Source organism: Carex rostrata, chromosome 13, assembly GCF_964058835.1.
Source record: "Carex rostrata chromosome 13, lpCarRost1.2, whole genome shotgun sequence".
In the NCBI taxonomy this organism is placed as follows: domain Eukaryota; kingdom Viridiplantae; phylum Streptophyta; class Magnoliopsida; order Poales; family Cyperaceae; genus Carex; species Carex rostrata.
In genome coordinates, this window is record NC_135930.1 from 4,548,582 (window position 1) to 4,572,071 (window position 23,490).

Here is a 23,490-nt window from a genome sequence, read left to right on the forward strand (position 1 = left end):
ATGGATTAAACTCTACATGATATTGGCCATGCATCATTCTAATAAACCCACATGAAATATACCCAAAGGATACTGAAGGAACTAAATACTTTTCTGTGTGTCAGTATCTGAAGGGAACAATTACCTGAACAATTGATATATAAGTTCTATTATAGAAAAATTGTTTATAGGTATAAGACAGTCAAGAAAGAATTTCAGTAAAATGCCATATGTAAATTAACATCCTACACCAGAGCTCAAGAGAAAAAACATAATGAACAAACAAAGCATGCTTAAAAAGAATAAACAAACAGAGCATGCTTGAATTTCTTTTTTGCGGACTTCGAGCTTCCTTGGGCTTCATTCTTTGGGTTCCTTAAATGGACCGAGTCCATTAGCATCTCGGTCTTTCCCGATTAATTTTGATTTTCTCTTTGCTTTAATTTGTTGACAAAGGGCACGCTGTCAGTTTCTTCGACTCCTTGGCGTTGGGGTTTAGGTTTTGAAACTTATCGAGATTCGCGCTATATTATCCCATCAGATCACTTCGTTTTTATTAACAGAACTGATGTTGCGATTTTGTTGAATACTTAATTAACAAAATCGGATTTACTCACAAGAGGAAAATAACTTGATTAGTGTAGTAATATTGACTCTATTAAATGAATTTGGTCAAACAAAAAGTTACAAACAGGTGAGGATATGCGGCAGTAGTAGAAATGGCGAAATGAAGCCCCAAAATGTGTAGGAGATGTGTTGAGAAACAAAATTAATTGTTTATAAATAATAACCTTGGAACCGTTAAAAGGTTATTAATTTCATCATAGGGAAAAGGAGCAGCTAGTTTCAAGGAAAAATGCTACTCTACTTTTACACCTTTTTTATGAACAGTAGGCAAACGTTAGAATAGATCATAGGCTACCGTTAGAATAATTTTTCTATAAAAGCATGTACAGTTCACTTGTAAAGATCAGAACATTCAATATAAAATTGTTGTTTATCATTTCTTCTTCAAATCCTCAAAAAGTCATCAAGATGGAGGCAACAACTACAGGTTTTGGCCAGAAATGGGTTGCGGGCGCATACCCGGTACCGTGGGTTCCTGTTTCAGCTGGAGACTGCCGACTTGCTAATCGGCTAGGTTGTTGAGTTCGACACTGGTGAGCTTAGATAAAGGGAGTGCAGGTTCTTTTCAATGAGTATCAGACCTAATCCAGTATGTGTCCGGGTAGGACCCTTTGATTCACTTTGAGATTCGTGCAAAATTTAAATTATAAATCGTATGTGAATCTAAAAGGTTTCTGCGAATCTTAAAACGAATCAAACAATCCTCCATGAAACGTAATTTGGTTTGATGTTTGTCAGACCCCTTTGCTCCCTTGTATGAATGGTTGAAATGTGAAAAAATATGTATGACTGGTGAAAAATGATTGTGGATTGTATAATTAACATTGAAATTAGCATAAATATTGTTTTTTTAGTTTTGTAAACCTTTTGCGTTGTACACAGTTGATTTTTTTTTTTAAATGCCACGTAGGCTTTGTACATAGTTTATTTTATTTGCGTTGAACGTTTTTGGTTTTAGTGGCGAAGGGACCGATAGATGTGGGTTCCATTGACAGACAAAGAAAACACCTTTATAAATAACAACGAATTTGGTGGCAAATTGGCAATACAAAAGGAGAACACCATAGTTATTTTCCGTGTTATTTGGATATAGTTTTCATATCAGTTCTTAGAAGAAAAAAATATATATGAAACTAAATTTTACTTGGACCTGATATTTTTCATACTAAATCGATAGAGAGATCAGATGCACATTAAAAATATTAAAACCATTTTCTTTTTTTACTTTAGTCAATTAAAAAAAAGGCTGTAATCTAATACCATGGCCTAGTGTTAGTCAACAGTCGCATGCGAGATAGGTTAATAATTTATTAAGGTAACAGTTGCATGGCATTTATTTATGTCTTGTGTTTACCGTTTAATTAGTTGAGAAGTTGGAAACTCATGATTGTGTTTTAGGTTAGAAACTGAAATACTGTGGTTAAATGGACTCCTTGTGATACAAAAGTCATCCTTCTATTTAAGAAACGAACCTCATATCATTTCTACATTTAATTTATAATGTCGCTGCTACTAGATAAAGTGTCATATTGTTCATTTGCTGAATAAATAAGAAATTGGAGAAGACCAAATAGTTAACATCTTATTTCTCAATTTTTTATTTAAATGAAATAAATAACAAGAAAGTTGTTGGACTCAAAGAATTTGCCAAAAGTGCTTTCAAGAAATTACTACAAGAATGGACCGCTAGGAGTACTGTCGGTAACTGTGTCTCGGATACTACCATCACTAATTGAAAAAATATATTTATGTCGGTATACCTTCGCGGATAGTCACTTTTTACCCTCGCAGATACTATTTCATTCTTGTAGTAAAGAAGTCACACCTTAGCTCGTCAACAAAAAAATCAAGTCAGGTTCCCGGGATGAGTTCTGAAATTTTTATAGGATTGCATCTCAAACCATTTTCAACATAAAAATGCTAAAGATATAGAATTTGAGAGATTAATTTACATGGCTTGCATGCATAAGAAGCTGCAGACTTTGTAGAGGAGATCTTGATCCAACATGAGTCTATTCATAGTCTCAAAATTAGAGCAACACTTTTATTGATTATCACAGATATTGTAACACAAGAGAGACGGTCAATTGTCACTGTCTAGAAATAATAAAATACATTTTTTTTTTCCGAAACTAGCTACTGCTCTAATATCTGGTCTAGGATATATCTGCTCTAATTTCGGAATATTGCTTCAAAGAATTGTATGAATCTGCCATTCAAGTTTATAAACTGCGAAAGGAGATGTGTAATGTGTGACACATGCGACTTGGAGACAGCCGAGCACCTATTCTTGTCATGTCCATATACTCAGCGGGTCTGGCGATACATGGATATCCACTTGGGCTTCAAGCTCATGATCCCAAGAGAGACAATAGGTGACACATGGGACAGAACCAAAGAAAGTCTCCCAAAGGCTGTCAGCAAACAAAATTGGACATCAAGGTTTATGTGTGCATTATGGATGTTATGGAAGCAATGGAATGAGAAGATATTCCGCAATAAACTCATGCCTCCTACGTTGTTAGCTGACAAGATCTTACAGGAAGGAAACCTTTGGATGCAATACTGTAAGGGTGCTGCAACTAAAACTGGAATAGGGTAGCTGTGAGAGAAATGCTGAAAATTTTGAAAATTTTAAATTAGAAATTGAAAGTGGCAGTATAGTCATTAGGTTTTGCTTCAAGTATTGAAGGGTGCGATGTCGATGTTGGATACTAAAATGTAACCAGTACTTAATAGCTACTACTAAGTTTTTCAAAAAAAAAAAAAAAAAAAAGTTTTTCATCAAATTAATGATGCAAAGTGCGATATACCCAAATAAACATACTTTAACTAGTGTTTTAACTGCATGTGGGTCCCACCTAGGCAAACAACATCGTAATTTCATGATAAACTTGGAAATGGTGACCTCAATTAATTAACCCAAAGATTATGTATTTAAATTGGATGTAAACAGTAAATTTAAACTTTTTTTTTTATGAAACAATAATTTTAAACTGTCATAGTGTATTTGCATGAAAATATAACGCCAGCGAGTACTTCAAAAACACTAGTTAATTATTTATGTTACGCCCGCCAGCACTTCAAAAACAAATAAAAATTTGATATATGAAACAATAATAAACATTCCACCATATGCACCTATACAAAAATTATTAAAAATTTGTATATCCGTACCATTAACTATGAAAAAATATATCATGAATCCCGTACAGAACATCTGCATGATTCACATAGTTGTTGTGCAGAAAATAAACTTCTACTTCTGGGTCATGTCAGAAGGTTATCAGACCTCGTCTGGTGGACCAGCTTACAACCCGCTCGACACACAATATCATCACAACATTTGTGAATTTGATTATGTATTTTATATCAAATTAATGTAAAATAACAGAACCCTCAAATAAGCTCACTAATATGATGCATTTTCAGTATCCTCCACCATCACATTTAATTACGTATGCAGAAGAATAGAAAATATAATATATTTTTTTATTAGTTCACATTGTGTTCTAAAAGTAAGTGAATATGAACTCATATTTTTCTCACGGACACTTTGGATATGAGGTTATTTATTGTACAATAAAATAACTATTTATTAGAGATGAAACTTCAAATGTATGATTTTTACATTCTAAATGAATGATTTTATAATGTTAATTAACTTTCGGATTCATTGTTTAAGTGTGAGATAGTAAAATAACACATATAGGTACTGTGATAATTAGTGTTATTAAAAACTTGTGACCATGCAATCCTCTCCTTAACCAAAATAGTAAACGAAGGTAGTTAAATCATGGTGCGCTAATTAATTTTCAGTGCAGCATGCAGGGTATTTAACTAATTATTTCATCATTTATACATGTCTAACGTATGATTGAATTAGAAAAATGTACAGGGACTTAATTTAACCACATCGAAAAATTGAGAAACCAAAAATAAACTCTACTCTGTTATATGCATGTACAATTATGCCTCAGTAGTTCATCATCATCATTAACCCAATTTAGCCTTCGATTTATCAGTTTAATTATCAATCAAGGAATATAAAATAGAGAAAGAAACAAAAATGTATATTTTATAATTTACAAAAAATAATTTAGTTTGACTTTATTTTGATACATTTAAAAAATAAGGTAATTTTAATGGATCAAAATTTTCTATAATTAATAAAATCAAAATTCCACGTTTTGTTATACGAACGTAACAGATATAATACAAAATATATATCATTATTTAAGTTTGTTATTTTAACATGAACAAAAATCATTTAAACATTGGCTCCTCTTTGTACCTTTGTTTACATGCATCTACACTCAAACAAATGAACTAAACATTCTTGATTTGCGGTAGCGCAAAAGCATATGGGTAATTTATAAGATAACTTTCTATTATTTGTATGAAATTGAAACTATAAGGTACTCATGAAATTAATTCCATATAAGAATTTTATTTGAATAATTTCTTTACATTGAAGACAGTTGAAACAATAAGAACTAACGACTCAAGTACAAAAAATAAAGTTGCAAACTGTCATAAAAATAATTAAACAATAGAAATTAACTTATATCATCTTCATTTATTAAATTAATTAGAAAATAAAAATTGAAGTTGGACCAAGCCTGTTTTGCAAAGTCTACATTTCTAATACCTCGACACAATGTAAATCAATCTCTCAAATGCTATTGTTGGCATTCTTGTTCTTGAAAATTGTCTCCGATGTAACCTTGTGTAATATTCAGATCACCTTATCCCCTTGACATGAGCCTGTTTTTGAAGTTTGCGAGATGACGTGTGACCTATGCAACTTTATATAACAACAACTTTCTTGTTATTTGATCTTCTCCAATATCTTAATTTACTCAACATATAAACAATATGACACTATTTCTAATAGCAACGACAACATAAATTAAATGAAGAAATGATATATGGGGTTCGTTTCTTAAATAGAAAGGATGAGTTTTGTATCGCAAGGATTCCATTTAATCACACTATTACAGCTTCTAACGTAAAACTCAATCATGAGTTTCCAACTACTCAACTAAACAGTAAACAAAAGATATAAATTAATGCCAAATGTTACCTCAAAATAAAATTATTGACCTCATCAAGTTTATATTTTTCTGGTGTGCAACTGTTGACTATACTCCTGACAACGAAAAAAAAGAAATGCCTTGCAGCATGTGTGCAATTGGTGACCAGACTAAAGCCTAGCACTAGACCACTAGCAGTCCAGTATAGAGAATTAGATTATACCTTTTTTTTAAATTGACTAAAGGCGTACATTTAATCACACACTATTTTTTCCAGACACACATTGATTAATTAACTTATTAATAAAACAATTTATTTAACCAGTATAGCACACACAAAAGGCGTCTGCATCATTTATCCGGCATAGGCCTTTGTGTGTTTGGCAATTATTTATATCTTGTGTTTTCTGTTTAGTTGAGAAGTTGGAAACTCGTGATTGTATTTTAGGTTAGAAGCTGCAATAGTGTGATTGAATGGAATACTTGTGATACAAAATTCATCCTTCTATTTAAGAAACGAACCTCATATCATTTCTTCATTTAATTTCTAATGTCGCTGCTACTAGATAAAGTGTCATATTGTTCAATTAAGATATTGGAGAAGACCAAATAATTAACATCTTACTTCTCAATTCTTATTAAATTGATAGAAATAACAAGAACAACACTGGATTCTCAGAAGCTGCCAAAAATGATCTCAAAGACAGAGATCATACTCCAGCTCACCAACTTAAAAAACAAGCTCAAATCAAGTGTCCCGGATGAGGTCCGACAATTACATAGGATTTAATCTGAAACCATTTTCAAGATAAAAAATGCCAAAAAGATCTCATTCGAGAGATTAATTTGCATGGTCTGCATGTATAAGAAACTGTAGACATTGTACAGGAGCACTTGATCTAACATGAGTTTATTGATAATCTCAAAATTAGAGCAAAACCTCTATTGGTCATAACAGTTATTATAACACAAGAGAGACAATTAATTGTCACTGTCTAGAATTAATCAAATGCATTTTTTTTCCTGAAACTACCAATCCATCTGGCCTAGGATATACATTAAGGCAGTTAATTGTTTTTAGGTAAATTATGTAGGTGGAAATTTATTATTAATAAACGATATAATATATTTAGAAAATATTCAATGCTTACCTCTCTTCTGAAAACTTGGCGCCAAGTGATTCTATCTATATCTCTCTCTCTCTTTCTATCTATCGATGTGTCTATCAAATTAAGTTGGAAATGGATTTTGATTGTTCATCAGTATATGTATTATTAATGCAAACTAATTAAAATAAAAATTAACGCATTTTCAGTTTTTTTTCATCATCGCATATTAAAGCCTCACATCCACATATGCAAAAGAGTAGAAAATTTGATATTTTAATTAGTTTTTATTGCGTTGTAAAATATAAGTGAATATCAGATTACATTTTTGTCATAGACAATGAGTTTGCTTATTTTATAATATCAAAATAAATAACTGTTTTTTAGAGATAACATTTCAAATGAATAATTTTACAATGTTAACTTTCGTATTCATTGTTAAAGTGTGAGATATATAAGATAGGTATATATATATATTGTATTAATTAGTATCATTAAACTCGTGATCCTGTAATTCTCTCCTTAATTAAAATTGTAAATGATGGTAACACTACTACAAAAGAATTAACTTAATCAGTGTGTCAGACAGACGTCAGTGACGTGTACACCGACAAGTCTCATATATCAGTGGCTCTGGAAAATAAATAAACTTAATTAACCAACTTCTCAGAAACATCCTAACAAAAATATGGAGTAGCCTGTCATGAGCTAGCTATTAACAGCTAGCCGTTTGAGATAGTCAATCAAGCATCGCACAGCTTGTACAAGATGTACCTGGTGCTAACTGTAGCATTGTAGTATTGCTGAAGGGAACAATTGCACTAGTACTATGTGGCGATAGTGTCGATACCTGAAAACTTAGTGCTTTCTCCTGAATTATGCAAAAATACATTGTTTGGTTATTTGACCAATTTGACGATATATAAGTACTATTATAGAAAAATTGTTTATATGTATAAGACAGTCAAGAAAGAATTTCAGTAAAATGCCATATGTAAATTAACATCCTTCACCAGAGCTCAAGAAAAAAGAAATGAAGAAACAGAGCATGCTTAAATTTCTTTTTCTGCACACGCCGTGGACTTCAGACCTTCGTTGGGCTTCATTCTTTCTTCTTCGTTCTTTGGGTTCCTTAAATGAACTGCTTATTTTGATGGTGGACTGTTCCTAAGACAATCATTCAATTATTAATATCCACATAAGCACTCTTTTTTTGTATAACTTCTTTACGTTGAAAACATACGTTAAAACAATAAGAAAATAAAGTTGCATACAACTGTCACAAAAGATAATAAAACAATAGAAACTAATATAGCTCATCTTTAATTATATCATTATTTAGAGAATTGAAAATAAAGTTTGACCGGGCACTGCTCTACAAACTGCTTCTGTTTCATGAAGACAATGTAACCCAAATGCTATTAATGGCTGGTATTCTTGATCTTGAAAATTTCCTGAGATCCAACCTCATGTAATCTTCGGATCTCATCCCTTTCGACCTTAGTCTGTTTTTTTAATTTGGCGAGCCAGCTTATGAGAGTCCAGCAACTTTATTTTGTTATTTATCAGTATTCTAAATAGTTAGCTATAGCGACGCTATAGCTTTTCCGGAGCATAAACGCTAAGTTATGAGATAAAAGTACGCTAACTTAACTATGACCACTATAGTTGTAATAGCTGACTGCTATTACCGCTATATGCGACGCGCTATAGCTACCGCTATGCTGCATGGGCTTTTTTTTTGGACTTATGTACTTCTATTCCTATTTCTATTGCTACATGGTCTTCTATGATAAGTATGCTAAACCAAACTATGTTCTTCTATTTTTATTTGTGACTTATTTTCTCATTTTATATCGAGAAATATTCAAATGTAATCCTTCCTTTTGATTGCTCTCCGTATAGTATTTATTTGTAAAATTATTATCGTTCATTTCAATTGAAAGCTGATTTTAATTATATTATAGTATATAAAATGTTTAAATATATATACTGACTTTATTTATCTTATAAAATTAATTGCTCTTCGTTTATTATAATATGTAATACTATGAAATATGAACTATTAAATAATGCTACTTTTTAGATCTTTTTTTTTCCTCCTTATTTGCGTAATTGATAAAATTATAGACTTAGATTAGTTGTTATTTAGTTGTTACCTCAATTCTCCAACATTGATTATGTTGTAATTAGTAGAAATATAGAATATAAAATTTGAAAAGAAAAACACACTATGTATGATAGCTTCTGCTATAGCTACGCTATTCGCAATAGCTTTTTTTTTTGTCTCCCTGCTATGCTGCTATAATCGCTATTTAGAACCTTGTTATTTATTTTAATTTAATTAGAATTGAGATATTATTTGGTCTCTCTTATATCTTAATTTACTCAGCATATGAACAATATGACACATAGAGAATAATTTTTTTTTAATTGACTAAAGTAAAAAAGAAAATGGGTTTATGTGCATGTGACTCCAGTAGCATTAATGTAGCACCCGTGATTGAATAAAAGGAAAAAAAAAAAAAAGCGTGCTAATGTTATGGATCTTTTTTTCTTTTCTTTTTTTGTGATTTGATCAAAGTGAATGTTGCACTTGAATGGATTCGACAAAAGTTGATGATTTTTTTGTTGTATAACACCGATGATAAATTCTATAGTGGCTGGAAGCAACTGAAAGCCAAAAGTTTACAATGAAATTCCCATTCTCTTACCGACCGAAAGGAAACCCGCAGCTTTTGTTAAAATTGACTTTTCCAGAAAAAATTAACTTGTGTTTAACTAACTTGATGAGGACAATAATTTATTTTTAAGGTAACAGTTGCAAGGCATTTATTTATCCAAAACAAACTTCTCCACCACTTTAAAAATGCAATGAATGTAGCACTGGATCAAGGACATGAGTTATGGTGATAAGGTAAAAGATGAAAGCGGTTTAATTACCAGCTTTTGCACTGGTCAACAGAGTGACAGGCAAAGCCTTTCAGCACCCGCATGGAGAAAATCAAGAGGTACTGAAGTGTATATGTGTGTATATATATATTTAAAGAACTCATTCATAACTAATTAAGATAAATAAATAGAAGTTTGCTTATCTTGTTTTATTTAATTGCTCCTTGTATACACAATGAATGAATCTGGTTGGCTTAGTTCCTTACAATCCGAACCACCTCGAGGATTCTGTGAAGTGGACAGAGGTGTGGTCGACAGGTTTCCATTTCATCGGGATTGCAGACTCCACTTCCCTCAATCTAACCGCTGTCAGTTCCAATAATGATACTAATTTCTCCGACGGCGACAAGATCGTCGTCAAGAATTGGGAACACACAGCATTTCAGAACTGGAAGATTGTTCCTTACAATTCCAATGTTCCCTATTAATTAATTAATTTGTAATCTTGAAACAGCTAGTTATGCATGCCTTTTAATTACTACTGATTTCATCTTGATTATTTTCGCTGTATATTTGTATGCTCCTAAACTTGTGGTTGTATGATTTTTTATTTTGAGAGAAAAGTGGAGGTCAAGCCTCCAAGTTTCAGTGGTTGTATGAGAAAGTGTTCATGCAGTCAATTGTTTGAAATATAGGAAAAAAATAAAGAATAATGCTATTCTGGTAATGTTTCATTTGCAATCATCTATCAACTATGTATCTGAATAAATGGGTATACACATTTTGACAGAGCAGATTTTAATTCATAAATGGCATAAATTATATACACAGTTATTTTAATTGTACTGCTCATGCCCTGCATGACTTAAAAACAGCTCTGTCAAAATGTGTACCAGAATAAATGGACACAATTATCATATATGCGATACACGCAGACAATTTATGTTTATTTCTTAACACTTGAGATGTACCTAATAGCTTATTGGTAAACTTTTTTTTTTGTATTGATTTTATTATTGTAAATAGGAAGTTATTTGGTCTAGTTCGTTTTGTAATGTGATAGGGGAATGCTTAATGTGAACAACAATGGCAAAACTTTAGTATTGCTTTGAGTTATGGAATTTGTTTTCCATAAAATATTCATTTGGTGGTTTAATTTAATTTTTCATATTTTACTAAATTTCTAATATCTTAAAAAGGGTTTTACCTATTTTTTTTGGAAAATTTCTAGTGTGCCCATATAAAATCTTGAAATAGCCAATATCCCCATCAAAACAATATAATATCCAATATGCCCATCAAAACTTTATATTATTTCTTTTATCCCCATTTTATCTATTTAACTCTTTATTTAATCATTTTAATATTAAATTGACAAATTTACCCTCTCCAAACATTCATTGCCTACTCCCACAGCTAATTTTTTTTCATGGCCGTCCCTCTTCCCCTACCTCCCTCTCGCCCTCTCCTCTTGCTCTCAGCCTCAAGCATTTTTTTTTTCAAAAGAGATTCATCTCCAGTTTTCTCTTGACTCATTTTATCTCTTGCGAGTGAAATATAATTCATATGTTCCGACTAGTATCCCTCATTTAAATCTTAAACGTCTGAAAAATTCACAAAATATAAAGTATCCCTCATGCAAATCTGAAATATTTCATATGTGCTTACTAGTAATGAAATGTCACTCTTTCTTTCCCTCTGAAAACATTTAACGGATAAGAAAAAAGACTTAAGGAAAGAGAATAAAAACATATACCTCATTTCTCTCTTGTACAAGCAGAGGAGAAAACCAAGAAAATGAAAATCTGCAAAATGTACAACCTGCACAAGGAAAAAAATAAAAATAAAGGCACAATGTATACACGATGATAAATTGCTTTGCTATTATACAACAAAGGTCTCACTCTGTTCGGACTAAAGATCAAAACAAAACAAACATATAAATAAAATAAATAATACCAAAATTAGTTTTTTAACCTTTAATTTTTTATGTGAAATTTTGAGGCTTCTTCTTTTAGGATATCAACTGTCTCCACCAAGTATGTCTAGCTTGACTCACAAGAGGCTCGATTTGTTGTCTACTCTTCTCAACCCAAGCAGCTGATGACGCAATTAACAATGATTCTTTTTATCTCCAGTTTACAATGATTCAATTTTTTTGGTGCAAGGATATATGGCTTTCTTAATTGATAAAGAGGAAATAATATTTTACTTTACAATTTGAAATTTCAAGTTATTAAAGAGGTCCGCTTGTGTTATAAAAATAAACATTTGGGTAAATTTTGAGATAAGAGACAAAAAGGAGCTCGGAGAAAACCGGAGACGGGCTTCTTTTGGAAAAATATTTTTCTTTCATGCTTGATGCTGAGAGGAGAGGATGGGAGAGAGGTAGGGGGATGGCAGGCATGAAAAAATTTGGCTGTGGGAGAAGCAAGTACTGAATGTTGGAAAAGGTAATGAATATTTGAGGAAGGAGAGGGTAAATTTGTCAATTTAATATTAAAATAATTAAATAAAAATTTAAATATGTAAAATGGGGATAAAAGAAATAATATGAAGTTTGTATGGAGATATTGGATATTATGTTGTTTTGATGGAGATATTAGCTATTTTAAGATTTTACATGGGCACACCAGAAATTTTCATTTTAATGATGACGTTTAGGAAAACCCTTGGTCTTATATCAAATGTTTTCTGAGTACGTTCTTGATTAGCAAAACCAATGTGAGATTGTGAGTAATGATTCTTCTCTACTTGACTAAAAACTTCCAAGTTTCATGCTCATGATTCCTATACCTTGGAATCCAGGGATTAAGAGATCTGATTATGAATTGCCTTTTAATTTCTGACTTCGACCACCAAAGATGTACAAATTTGTGCAAGTAGAAATCAACGAGTTGCATTAAACCCTTATATATATTTCGTATTAAAAGATTGTGCGGACAGATTTTTTTTTCTTTTAAAGTTTATTCTTATTTTTCTTTTGTTATATTCTTCTGTGCACATGAAACTCTTTAACTGGGTTTGATGGCAATATAAACAAAGTCATTTTGGTTGCTAAATGCAGCCGAAATATTCACCAAAGAACATCTTCAGAAAATTTCAATACAGAAATTGACGCAAAACAGTAGCATGCGCACTGATATACAAATACTATCAAGTAATAAATCGACCTTTTAATTTATAACAATACTAGGTCAGGGAAGTTTCTAAATTAAATCAAACCAATTAATTGCATCTAAAGAAAAGAAGATTTGCCAGGTGACCTGAACTAATTAATCAAATTTGAGGATTTGCTTAGGTACCATGATATCCATCAAATTTGCTTTTGCTCAGAGCTTTCATTTTTGAAACCTTCAAGAATCAAACCGCAGTTGTTCATAGTACGTGCATCTAACAGACTGTGATTCCATAATTTTATCATAAATAACCTCCAGCACCTACAAAGAGGAGAATATAATATTATATGGAGCAAAGAAAGATGATGAAATATGAATAATTGATATACACATCATAGAGAAACAACACGGCTTTCTATTGAATTCAACCTTAGTGAAATTCAACAGAATGTAACGTACCATAGTAAAGAGGGAGCTTGCACGAGATCCTTTCCATGGAGCCTTGAGAAAGCCTCACATGCCCATGCAATATGACCATCAGCCAAAACTCTTCAAATAAAAAAAAAATTATGAAAACAGATTTCAGATCCAAATTGCAACCGTGCAGAATGGATGATATTATGGAAAGATCATCAGCTGAGAACTAAGGATGGTACCTTTGTTTTCGGACAAAGGAATTCCAGAGATGCATGATCTGTTTCTCATCTTTTGTCACGTCCACGAAATCATCAAGCATCTAAAGAAATATTTCAATATAAAACTACTTAACATTTCCATTATTAGTGTTTGAGGCTACGGTACTATGCATAGCACAGATTGGTCCGTACTACTGGCCAATATTTTTGCTTTAAAAGTCTAAATAGTTGACCTGAACTGTTCAACATGATTTCCATATGAAAATATATTTGAAGACTAAATATTATATTTTTTAGAATTATTTACTAATTTTTTATTTAAGTAGAAAATCACTACTTTGAAATGGTCTGAGAATCTTTAGTCAAGTGATTCCTACCTATCTAAAAAATAGTAATAAAATTCTGAAAAATGTAAAATTTGATCTACATGTACAATTCATATGGAAATCATGTTGAACGATCAAATCGACTATTTAGACTATGAAAAAAGAAATATCAATCCGTAGTACAGAACCAATCTGCTCTATGCATAGTACCATAGCCTCATTCTTAGTGTTTTATATAAATTTTACAAAATTGAGGGCTTGCATAACAAGGCGATAATTACTGACTCGGCGGTCTTCAAAATCGGCAATGTCATCATCAACTTCATCTTCACTGTCGCGATCTGAGAATACCTGCTCTAGAGCCATTGGCTGCAAAAGGATTGAACAAGAGCATGAGAACTTACCTACAATTATCGATAAAATGGTAGAAAGGTTTATTACCTCGATCATGCCTTACATCTTTATCTCCAAATTCAAAGTCCAAACAGTCAATCCCAACCAGCAACATGATCTCCATATTAAATTTGCATGGAGGCCAAATTTTATATTTTATGGAACTTTTTTACTATTTTTTCAGATATGTACAAAATCGCTGTTTTTGGATGGTCCAAAATTTTCTGAAAACAATGATTTTCTACCTATCTAGTAAAAAATTTCCAAAAATATTTTTTTGTCTCCAAGGAAATTTTAATATGGAGATCATGTTGAGCGGTTCGGATCAAATGTTTTGACTTTGTAAACAGAGATAAGTATGTGAGGCATGATTTGTAAACCCTATTCTTATTACATAATATTTACTGTGTTTTTGGATAGTGAGTGCAATTTTTCATTTCTATAGACTCATGCCATTCAATGGGCCATTTAACTTGCACAAACATAAAAGTCTGTGCCAATAGTAGAAACGTTTTATATGGACCATAGAGTTTTGGGACAGGACGGTTAATTTTCATTTACACCCTAAACCCTAAAGCCAACAATTACCTGAGCTCTGTGTGAGTGGAAAAATTGGCGTTTTTGTAGAAGTGCACGGCTATCAACAAAATAAGAAAACATAGTCAAGTATGGTACAAGCATACAATAACAACAACAACAATTATAATAAGAATAATGAAAGCTGTGGGAAGGGGCACTGGGAAGCACCAAGAGAGAACCTAGAATTTATGTATTTGTTTGATATTTGTACTTCTCATACAAAACTCAGAATGAATGTAAATATGTGGACCTGATGGCCATCTTGTGTGAAGCTGGTACACAATTTTTGTGTTTGTACCTGTTCTCCTCTTTGGGATATATTCAAGGGTGTAATTTTACTGTTCTCCTTTTGTGTTATAGTTCAGCTATCTGTTTGTTTTGTTGTCTTTCGATTGTGCATACTATGTAGATTGCAAACTCTAGGCTGTTTCTAGTTTAATGAAAGTGGTGCTATTATATACCACTTTTCTCAGAAAAAATTACAATGAGTGTCACATGAAGAGAGAAGACGATGAACATGGCACTCATAGTAAGTTGCTACAATGATGATGATGATGATGATGATGGCAACTATAAAATTTTGTACAATGATTAAAAAAATTAAAAATTAAAAAATTTACTTTCTAGGATCAGCTCTTTCGATAGATAATTTTCTGGTCTTCCCAAATTGAAGCACTGTGGGTGGTGCGAGGTTACTTCCAGCTAAAGTCTGAGCCGTATCACTTGTAATAGAAAGTTGCGCTGACAAGCATAGAGTATATAAAATTTTATCTTCCCTCCAACAACAGGTTAAAGTTAATTATACAAAGCAATTATTAAGTAATGAATTCCTACTTTGCATGCAAGTATTTACTTCTAGTTGGAAACAGCACAGTACCCTACTAATCGTGGTTGGTCCTGGTAAAACAAAATGAGTCCAAATGCAAATTTACATTGAATGACATCCAGTATATACTGGTATTGTTATACCTGACTTGACTGCTACAACATCATGAGCAGAAGTAACAGACAATAAAGTGTTAATCCTTCATGACTTAACGGACCCCTCAATCAAAAATATAACATGAAATCATGATAGCTTTACGCTTCATATATTTTTTTAGTAGATCACACAAATAGTCTTTATATACCCATTTTGGACCTTAAAAGTTACCAAATTTCCCTTATGGTCCCTAACATTCATCATTTGCACCAAAATGATCCCCTACTAATGACATTTTCTTTAAAATGGACAAAAATCCACCATCACGGAATGAACATGCTGAAGTCATGTTTAACACATTTGTACACAAGGTCAAACTTTGTACAGAATAGATGACGATAGGGACCAAAACAGAAACTTTGAATTTTTAAGGCCAAAACTGGGAAAGGGTGATCAAGGACCACAAGTGCAATTTACTCTTTTATCTTTTATTTGTTTCTCTTTTTACCAGCAATGGTGTGTGAATTTGCAACAGGACCATGGGAGGAGCACGTGCCATTATCTTTCTGCTGTAATTCCTCATCCATGCAGGCTAAGGTTTCGTCAGGAGAGTTGGACTCCATTGCACGCAGCTGCACACGACTTTTTCTTTTATTTGTGTTTTCTAACCTCTTTCGCCTCCTATATCTTGAGCTGACCCAACAAACATACACACATAGGTCACTTGACATCATAGATAGTATAATAATAGGAAAAGGTCACTTGACATCATGTATATTTCAAAGAAAATAGGAAAGGTGGCATTTAATTTACCAGTAGGAAAACGTCTGCAGTCTTGGATCAACTCCTTCCGCTACAATCTGGAAACAATTTTTCCATATTAGAGATTACATATATTTTCTAACTTCCATTCCTTTGTTCAATTCATGGTTCTGAAAATCAGAACGGAATCGGAATCGGAATCGGAATCAGAATCGGATGAACCAGTAAGAATCGGCCGAATCAGATCAGAAACTCGGATTTTTTCGAAAAATCTTATTTTGTATTCAGAAAACAGGAAAAAAAATTATATAGAATTTTTTGTCGATAATATAGAAATTAAGTTGGAGATTACAATAATAAATACTCAATAACTGCGATGTTCTCAATAAGTATACTTGACACATATCAGGTGTGTATGAACATGGTCCACTATGAATCAAGTTATATTCTAAAAAAAAAAAAACAGTACACCACACATACACCATGTCTATTACATATTTTATAATGCTTTAAAGCTTCTTCTCTTTCCTGTTTGCATCTATAATATTTTATAATCCTCCCCCAAATCTCGCTAACGTCCATGCAAAAAAACAAAATTGGTTCAATTGAATTACCAAAACAGTGAAATTTTGCTCTAGAGGAAAGAGACTTAGTGGAAATTCAGCCAATTGTCTCGATTCACCGTCAATTTTATCAGTTTTCTGCACATAACTTTGGCAGCCGAGTCAGCTCGGAATCGGCCGATTTCAAAGCCATGCTTCAATTTAGGTTTTTATGTAAAAATCATTGCTTAAAATATTAGTATGGTTGAAATATAATATTTGATGATTTACAAGTAAAACATTGATTTACCTCAGCTCTCCAAACATCTGTCTTTACTGAAACATTTACTGCTTGGTATTCTTCAGTAACCTTCAAATGATGAATCAAAAGAGTAGTCCAAGTATTTATATAAAGAGAACCGAAGCTGCAAAACAAGCTATGAACGGAAAATACAGAAGATTACCAACCCAGAACTCAAACTTGAAAAGATCATGGCATGCAACCAAATGGCATTTTAGACCCTACAAAATAAAGCAATAGCAACTTGATCTATCAGATGCTTATCGTATTTACACTGATAGATACAAATTGGAAAATGAAAAAATAAAATAAAATAATAATGAATGCATATAGTTTACCTTAAAGCTTCCGCACTGCACCAAGCAAAATGGACATGCAAAATCTTCGGTAACTGTTTGTGAAAAAGATTGCACGAACTAAAAGATGAAGCAAACCAAAAGGAGAAAAAAGAAGATGATGTGGATATGAGAGCAAATGTAACTGAGATAGAGAGAGAGAAAGAGAGGGAGAGCTTAACCTTCAGTTCTTTGCAATGTATTATTGTAGTATCTGTAGTTGAAAAGAACATTGCCAGCTCTCAACCTAGATAAAAAATAACAACAGAGAAGATATTGTAAAGAAAAAGGAGCAGTGGCAAACTGAAGAAAACAGTGCAATACCTTGTATATGGTGAAGCCAACTATGTCATTTATTTCACCTTTCATGTGAAAAAAGGTCCTAATTATTCGTTACCAGAACAATAAAAATAGATAAAAAATATAACATGTATGACTAATTTAACATAAGAGGACTCATTACCAGAACAATAAAAATAGATAGAAAATATAACATGTATGACTAATTTAACATAAGAGGACGCTTCATAACTTCTGACAGTATCGAGTATATGAGATTTCCTCATGAAGTAATTAATTAAAGTTTTTTACCTCATGATATGAGGCAATGATGATGCGGGTATATTTTCATATGAGTAAGAATCATACGGGGTACGCCCACTTGCGCCGACTTCTACAGCAGATAGGCTTACTTGTAACTGAAAGGGACCCTTCAGTACAAAAATTAAAAATTATCAATCAACCACAAATTTTCATTATATTGAATTCAATTTCATTTAGATCGAAAGGTGACTAACAGAAGCATCTTCTTTGGGGCCATGGAAAGTAACATGATTATTCTGCTCTGCTAACTTCATCTGCAAAGAAAGAGTTTCCAAAATAGACGAGATGAGAAAGTTGTGTAAATGAGGAAATGTGCAATATTTCTGGCTTATTCTGTAGGTTTAGAGTTTAACATAACCTAATTAGGTACTTAAATAGGATATATGTATGCATCATAAAGTTAACCTCCCAATGAGCATTCACTTCAACATGCCCCTTTCTCTTCATTTGGTTCTTCAGTTTAAATAGAAGTGAATATCACCCGAGAAGAAACAAATAAAAAACAGAAAATTTGCTATAGGTGCCATCTCTTTCAGCACTTTCGAAATCTAACATATACATATTATATTATTGATCCAAACCAAGTATAAATCCCTAATATATCTTCCAAAACAAGGCAAACGAAAAGAGGCTCAGAAAATATTATATACCTATTCAGTCCAATAGGTTTTTTATTTCTGAAAATTTAAAATCTCAAGCTCCCTTTATTTTAAGGACAGCATGAAATTATACAAATATAAATGGAAGCTCAAGTAACGAACCTCCGAGTAGCTTGGATGCATGTTAATTGCTGAAACCATCTCAGCTTTGTGCCCCAAACTCAAAGTCACGCAATTCTCAAGAGAAGAAGAGAGTAAACTGATAGGTATAGACCCCCAATAGCATTTTCCTTCCAGATCTATTATGTGAAATTAATAAATAATTTAACAAACAATAAAGAGCAAAAAAAGGGCATTTTAAAATGGTTTTGAGATCCACTGGCAGCGACTTTAACTCGACAAAAAACACTTTTCAAATCACGTATAAAAATACTAAAAAAAAAGTACATGCGTGTTGTTTTCCTTAAAGATTGGTTGGGTATCAATTTTCATGCAATCTGAATATCATTGATAATCCATCAAATGCCAAAATATGGTCCATTGCAAACTTCGATTTATTTAATGAATGGTGAAATTTGCATCAAATTTCATCATTTTTTCATGTGTATGATCTGCATTATAGATTACATTGTAATTGTCAGATTTTCAAATTACAAAAGATATTTGATGTTGCCGAGATTATCAAGTTAAATCATTGTCACTGGATTCCCACCCAATTAAAATAGTTGCAAATTTTACAAACTAATAAAAGAATAGCCAAATGATCGCCCAACTGGTGTGCATATAATATTTATAATTTTCTATTTGCTGGTGGGCCAGAATTTTATAATTTCAACAGAAAATTATTGTAATTTTTATGTTAGTAATGCTGACATCATACACAAGGCAGTAACCATCATGGTATATGGATTATATATTTACTTGGCAAAGAGGAAGATTGCCCAAGCTCCATTTTTCCATTTTCAACAATGTTTTCCTTGCATTCTCCTTCACAAAATATTATAAGCCATATAAATAACTGAATCACAACAGGTGAAAAAAAAATTAAAAAAATAAAGAGTTAATAAGTGAGTAAAATTTGTCTCTACCAGCGCTAACAATGATTATGTGAAGGTTGCTAGACCTAAAATCAGTTGCAAGCCTTTGCAAACTTGGAATTACAAAATTGGCCTCAGTGTGATCTTTATCGCCAATTTCAAAGAAAGAGGCAAGTCTGTAGGCCTTGTTAAGACGGTAGGATGCAGCCTGCTGAGATTCAAACTTTACAGATTTAATTATTTATGTAAAATCAAATTTCATAATTTCATTACCTGGGTAAAATGCTAACCTCTCCACAAGAAACCTCAGGCACAGGTCTAGCCAAAAGCACATATACAGGAAAGATAATCCGTGATTGTATTGCATCATTTATATTCGATGAGAGAGAAACAGATACTTGAATTCTGCATATAAAAATGTATATTATGCCCATGAGCTAAAGTTAGTCAAGGGCCTGAATACACAGTTTATCTGTTGGAACTAACAATACCTTACCAATACAGAATTATTCAAATTTTATAGAGTACTACTCAAAGTTTAGCCTTACCTCTTTTTAAGCTTCGCATGTATCTTGTAAAGGAGACATCGATGAAGAAAATAAGGCTGTAGAATAAATTAGCAAATTGTCAACAGCAATGGACAAGGCCAGACTTTCAAACTACGGGGGTCAATTATACAGTACCCATAACATTTTAATCTAATTTATAGAGAAAATCATACATAGATACAAAAAAAAAATAAAAAACCCATTCATTCTACTTGAATTTGTGCGTGCATAAGATGTTGCGTTAAAAGAAGTTACATTTCTGGTAGAGCGGCGCTGTAGGATGTTGTAGAGTTCAACCGGTTTGCAATACAGTGAGAAGCTTTCTTCAGCAGCAAGTTGCTCCTCAGCAGTTAGATGGGCCCACGACTGATGTCGGCACATTTGATCAGCTGTCTTTGAATCGCTACAACAACACCCGAAATTCCTACATATCAAATGGCTCATTGTTCAATTAAAGTCTCCTGTGTTTTAAAAGGGTCCTTTTTTTTTTGCAAATTACACAAACTATTTTACCAAATTTGCACATAAATGTGCAAAGCTCGTTGCAATTGACAACCAAACTCTTTTGTTTGAAATTAAACCTGTCTCTTAAAACACAGGCTAACTCAAGCAAACTATAACAAAGTTGCCTCCAACTTTTTTCTGGAAAATCAATTAAATACTGCTCGACTTATTAAGCGCAATATCACACTTATAAGGGGAAATATGAGCTCAGTAGTATTGGGGAAAAATTGTCAGTAGTCGATAAATGAACCTTTGAGAGGGAAATTGAGGCTTTGGATTGTTAATAGTTAAAAGAAATTTGAATAAAGACTGTAAAACCAATAAACAGCTGGGCATCATTTGCATAATAAGATCAAATCATAACAAGGTGATTTACAAGGTATGAAATAACATACGCTGTTTCTCGAACTGCCAAAGGGAGCCCTGGCATTGGTAGCTTTTACTTCATTATTTTCAACAGAAATCTACTTCAATCTATTTTCTCTAATGTAGGGAAAAGAGATATCATTAGAAGCACGGCAATATTAGACCATAATAAAGAATGCCATAATTTCCAATTTTTTCTCATTTTTTAGCTGGATAGATTATAACCTGTACTTTGAAAATCATATCCCAGGCAGTTCGTAAGCATAATTACATCACTAACAGCAATTCAATTACCATAAAGCTTCATATTAAAATAAAATCTAGCCACTATCACATCATTTATACAGCAGTAAAATTCAACTGTTTTTCTCACCTTTACTCCATCAAAACCCAAACAATTCACAAACTCGCACATCATAAGATGAGAAAGTAGTTGGATGATGCAAAAAAACTCACCAGATTCAAGCACAAGGCAAGCAAAGAGAGTAAGTAAATGCCACTAATGGACTAAATTGGCAAAGGAAAAGGAAAGAAATACCAGTTCCAGCTCAAACACATCTCCTTCGCTTGACTAATTGGAACTAAGATCCGATCTGTCTCGTTCTAAATCAAATCAGCGAAAAATTGAAGGTGGAAAGAGAGATTTAGAAAAGCAAACCAGTTGAAAGGAGCGAAGGGGGGATTAGGGAGAGGCGGAGGAGACCGTGACGGGTCACGTGCGGCGTGTGAGGAGGGGGCAGCTGTGGACTTCCAGCTAAACCTAAGATACGAACAGTATAGACTCTGAGGTAAGAGAATATTTCTGTTTAGATTCGTACCGTGCGATCACAATCCGGGCTAAGATTCGCCTGAGGTGGAACGCACGTGTCCTTTAATATTCGTGCGGATTCTGATCGGACGGTCTAGATCTAAACGGAAATATTATAAAGTTTAAAGTGATATGAATTCAGAGAATATCCAACGGTCTAGAGGAGTTCTTTAATAGTTAGATATGGACCTGAGTTAGAACGAGCCAGTATGGATTCAATTTATTTTCAGCTTGGTCCGAACGAGAGCAAACTTTAATTTAAACATTTTTTACGAGCTAATTTAAGCCTAGGAGCCAGTTTATTTTCAGCCCAGTCTAAACGAGCTAATTTTGAGCGAGTTGCAAACTACGATTCTTTATGAGTCCGTGAAGATTCGGTAGCGGAGCTATATTGAATCAGATGTAGATAGATGGTAGAGACAGTTGCCTCTCTCCTTTGTTATTCTGGATTTTTGAATTTGAGTAAAGATACTGTTCCCCCTTTCCAGTCCCCTATCTGTCTCCCCGATTAATGGTTTATGATAGTTAATTAATGCAATCATTAGTAGTCCCCCGCTAACTATAATTGAAAATCCCTCGCTGAATTCGCTGAACTTCAAATTTTCCTTCTCCGCGGCTTCCTTCTCTGAGTCTCTTTCTCGGCGTGGTGCACCGTCGAGATCCGTCGAGGAGAGTGTGGTGCACCGTCGAGATCTAGCGAGGATAGCATGGTGCACCTTCGATATTCGACGAGGAGAGCGTGATGCACCATCGAGATCCGACGAGGAGAGTGCGGTGCACCATCGAGATCCGGGCAGGAGAGCGTAGTGCACCATTGAAGGGGTCCATGCTAGCCCAACGAAGGTTGTCAAAGTGAAACATATGAATACTTTATTAGTTAGATATGAATACTTTATTTGTTAGATATGCATACTTCATGTTAGATATGAATACTTTTTGGAAGAGGTGGGGTGAGAGAGATGAATCTAACAATGAATTTTGAACTGTATAAATTATTTCTAACATGTATGAATACTTCGTACTCGTCAGTATGAATATTTCTTGGAAGAGGTGGGGTGAGAGAGATGAATCTGACTTTGAATTTTGAATTGTATAAATTATTTTGAACATGTATGAATACTTCGTAAACGTCAGTATGAATACTTCTTGGAAAATGTGGGGTGAGAGAGATGAATCTGACTTTGAGTTTTGAATTGTATAAATTATTTCAAACATGGATGAATACTTTGTAATCGTGTAACACTGTGAACTTTTAAAATTCAGATTTAATTAAAATAATAAGTGGTTAAATCGAATTATATATATATACGTATATACGAAATTAGTGACGTGGATGGTGAACAATAATTATACGATTAATTGTGTTAAGAAAGAGGAACAATAGGTGTTATATAAATCATTTAAACAATATCGAACAAGTTGAGGGTTTATTTTGCAAAAAGACCACTTACAAGTGGGGGCCCCTTGTCAT

The 23,490-nt window shown here is 32.9% G+C and overlaps 2 protein-coding genes across 10 annotated transcripts; one reads left to right on the plus strand and one right to left on the minus strand.

Annotated features, from left to right (window-relative positions):
• The first annotated feature begins 9,647 nt into the window (after positions 1–9,647).
• Positions 9,648–10,128, plus strand: LOC144563842 (ricin B-like lectin R40G2). Its single transcript, XM_078313314.1, has 2 exons — positions 9,648–9,759; positions 9,899–10,128. The coding sequence occupies exons 1-2, from the start codon at positions 9,648–9,650 to the stop codon at positions 10,126–10,128; spliced, it is 342 nt and encodes a 113-aa protein (XP_078169440.1).
• A 2,626-nt stretch (positions 10,129–12,754) lies between these two features.
• On the minus strand, positions 12,755–21,995 carry EMF2 (VEFS-Box of polycomb protein). 9 transcript variants are annotated; one of them, XR_013514520.1, is made up of 22 exons: positions 21,870–21,995; positions 21,241–21,326; positions 20,597–20,765; positions 20,342–20,397; positions 20,084–20,198; positions 19,845–20,004; positions 19,678–19,743; positions 18,919–19,055; positions 18,352–18,411; positions 18,146–18,264; positions 17,737–17,801; positions 17,558–17,610; positions 17,387–17,440; positions 17,229–17,288; positions 16,428–16,474; positions 16,123–16,307; positions 15,313–15,433; positions 14,702–14,750; positions 14,002–14,089; positions 13,416–13,495; positions 13,219–13,308; positions 12,755–13,080 (listed from the first exon to the last, which is right to left on the minus strand). XR_013514520.1 is itself a non-coding variant. In XM_078313431.1 (22 exons), exons 2-22 carry the CDS (start codon positions 21,273–21,275, stop codon positions 12,957–12,959), a joined length of 1,929 nt encoding a protein of 642 aa, XP_078169557.1. In that variant the 5' UTR covers positions 21,276–21,328; positions 21,870–21,994; the 3' UTR covers positions 12,755–12,956. The 9 variants fall into 9 exon arrangements, 5 of the variants coding, with proteins under 5 accessions (XP_078169557.1, XP_078169559.1, XP_078169558.1 ...); XR_013514522.1 differs by having other exon boundaries at positions 19,845–20,001; positions 21,870–21,987; XR_013514521.1 differs by having other exon boundaries at positions 19,845–20,001; positions 21,750–21,949.
• Between the last annotated feature and the right edge of the window lie 1,495 nt (positions 21,996–23,490).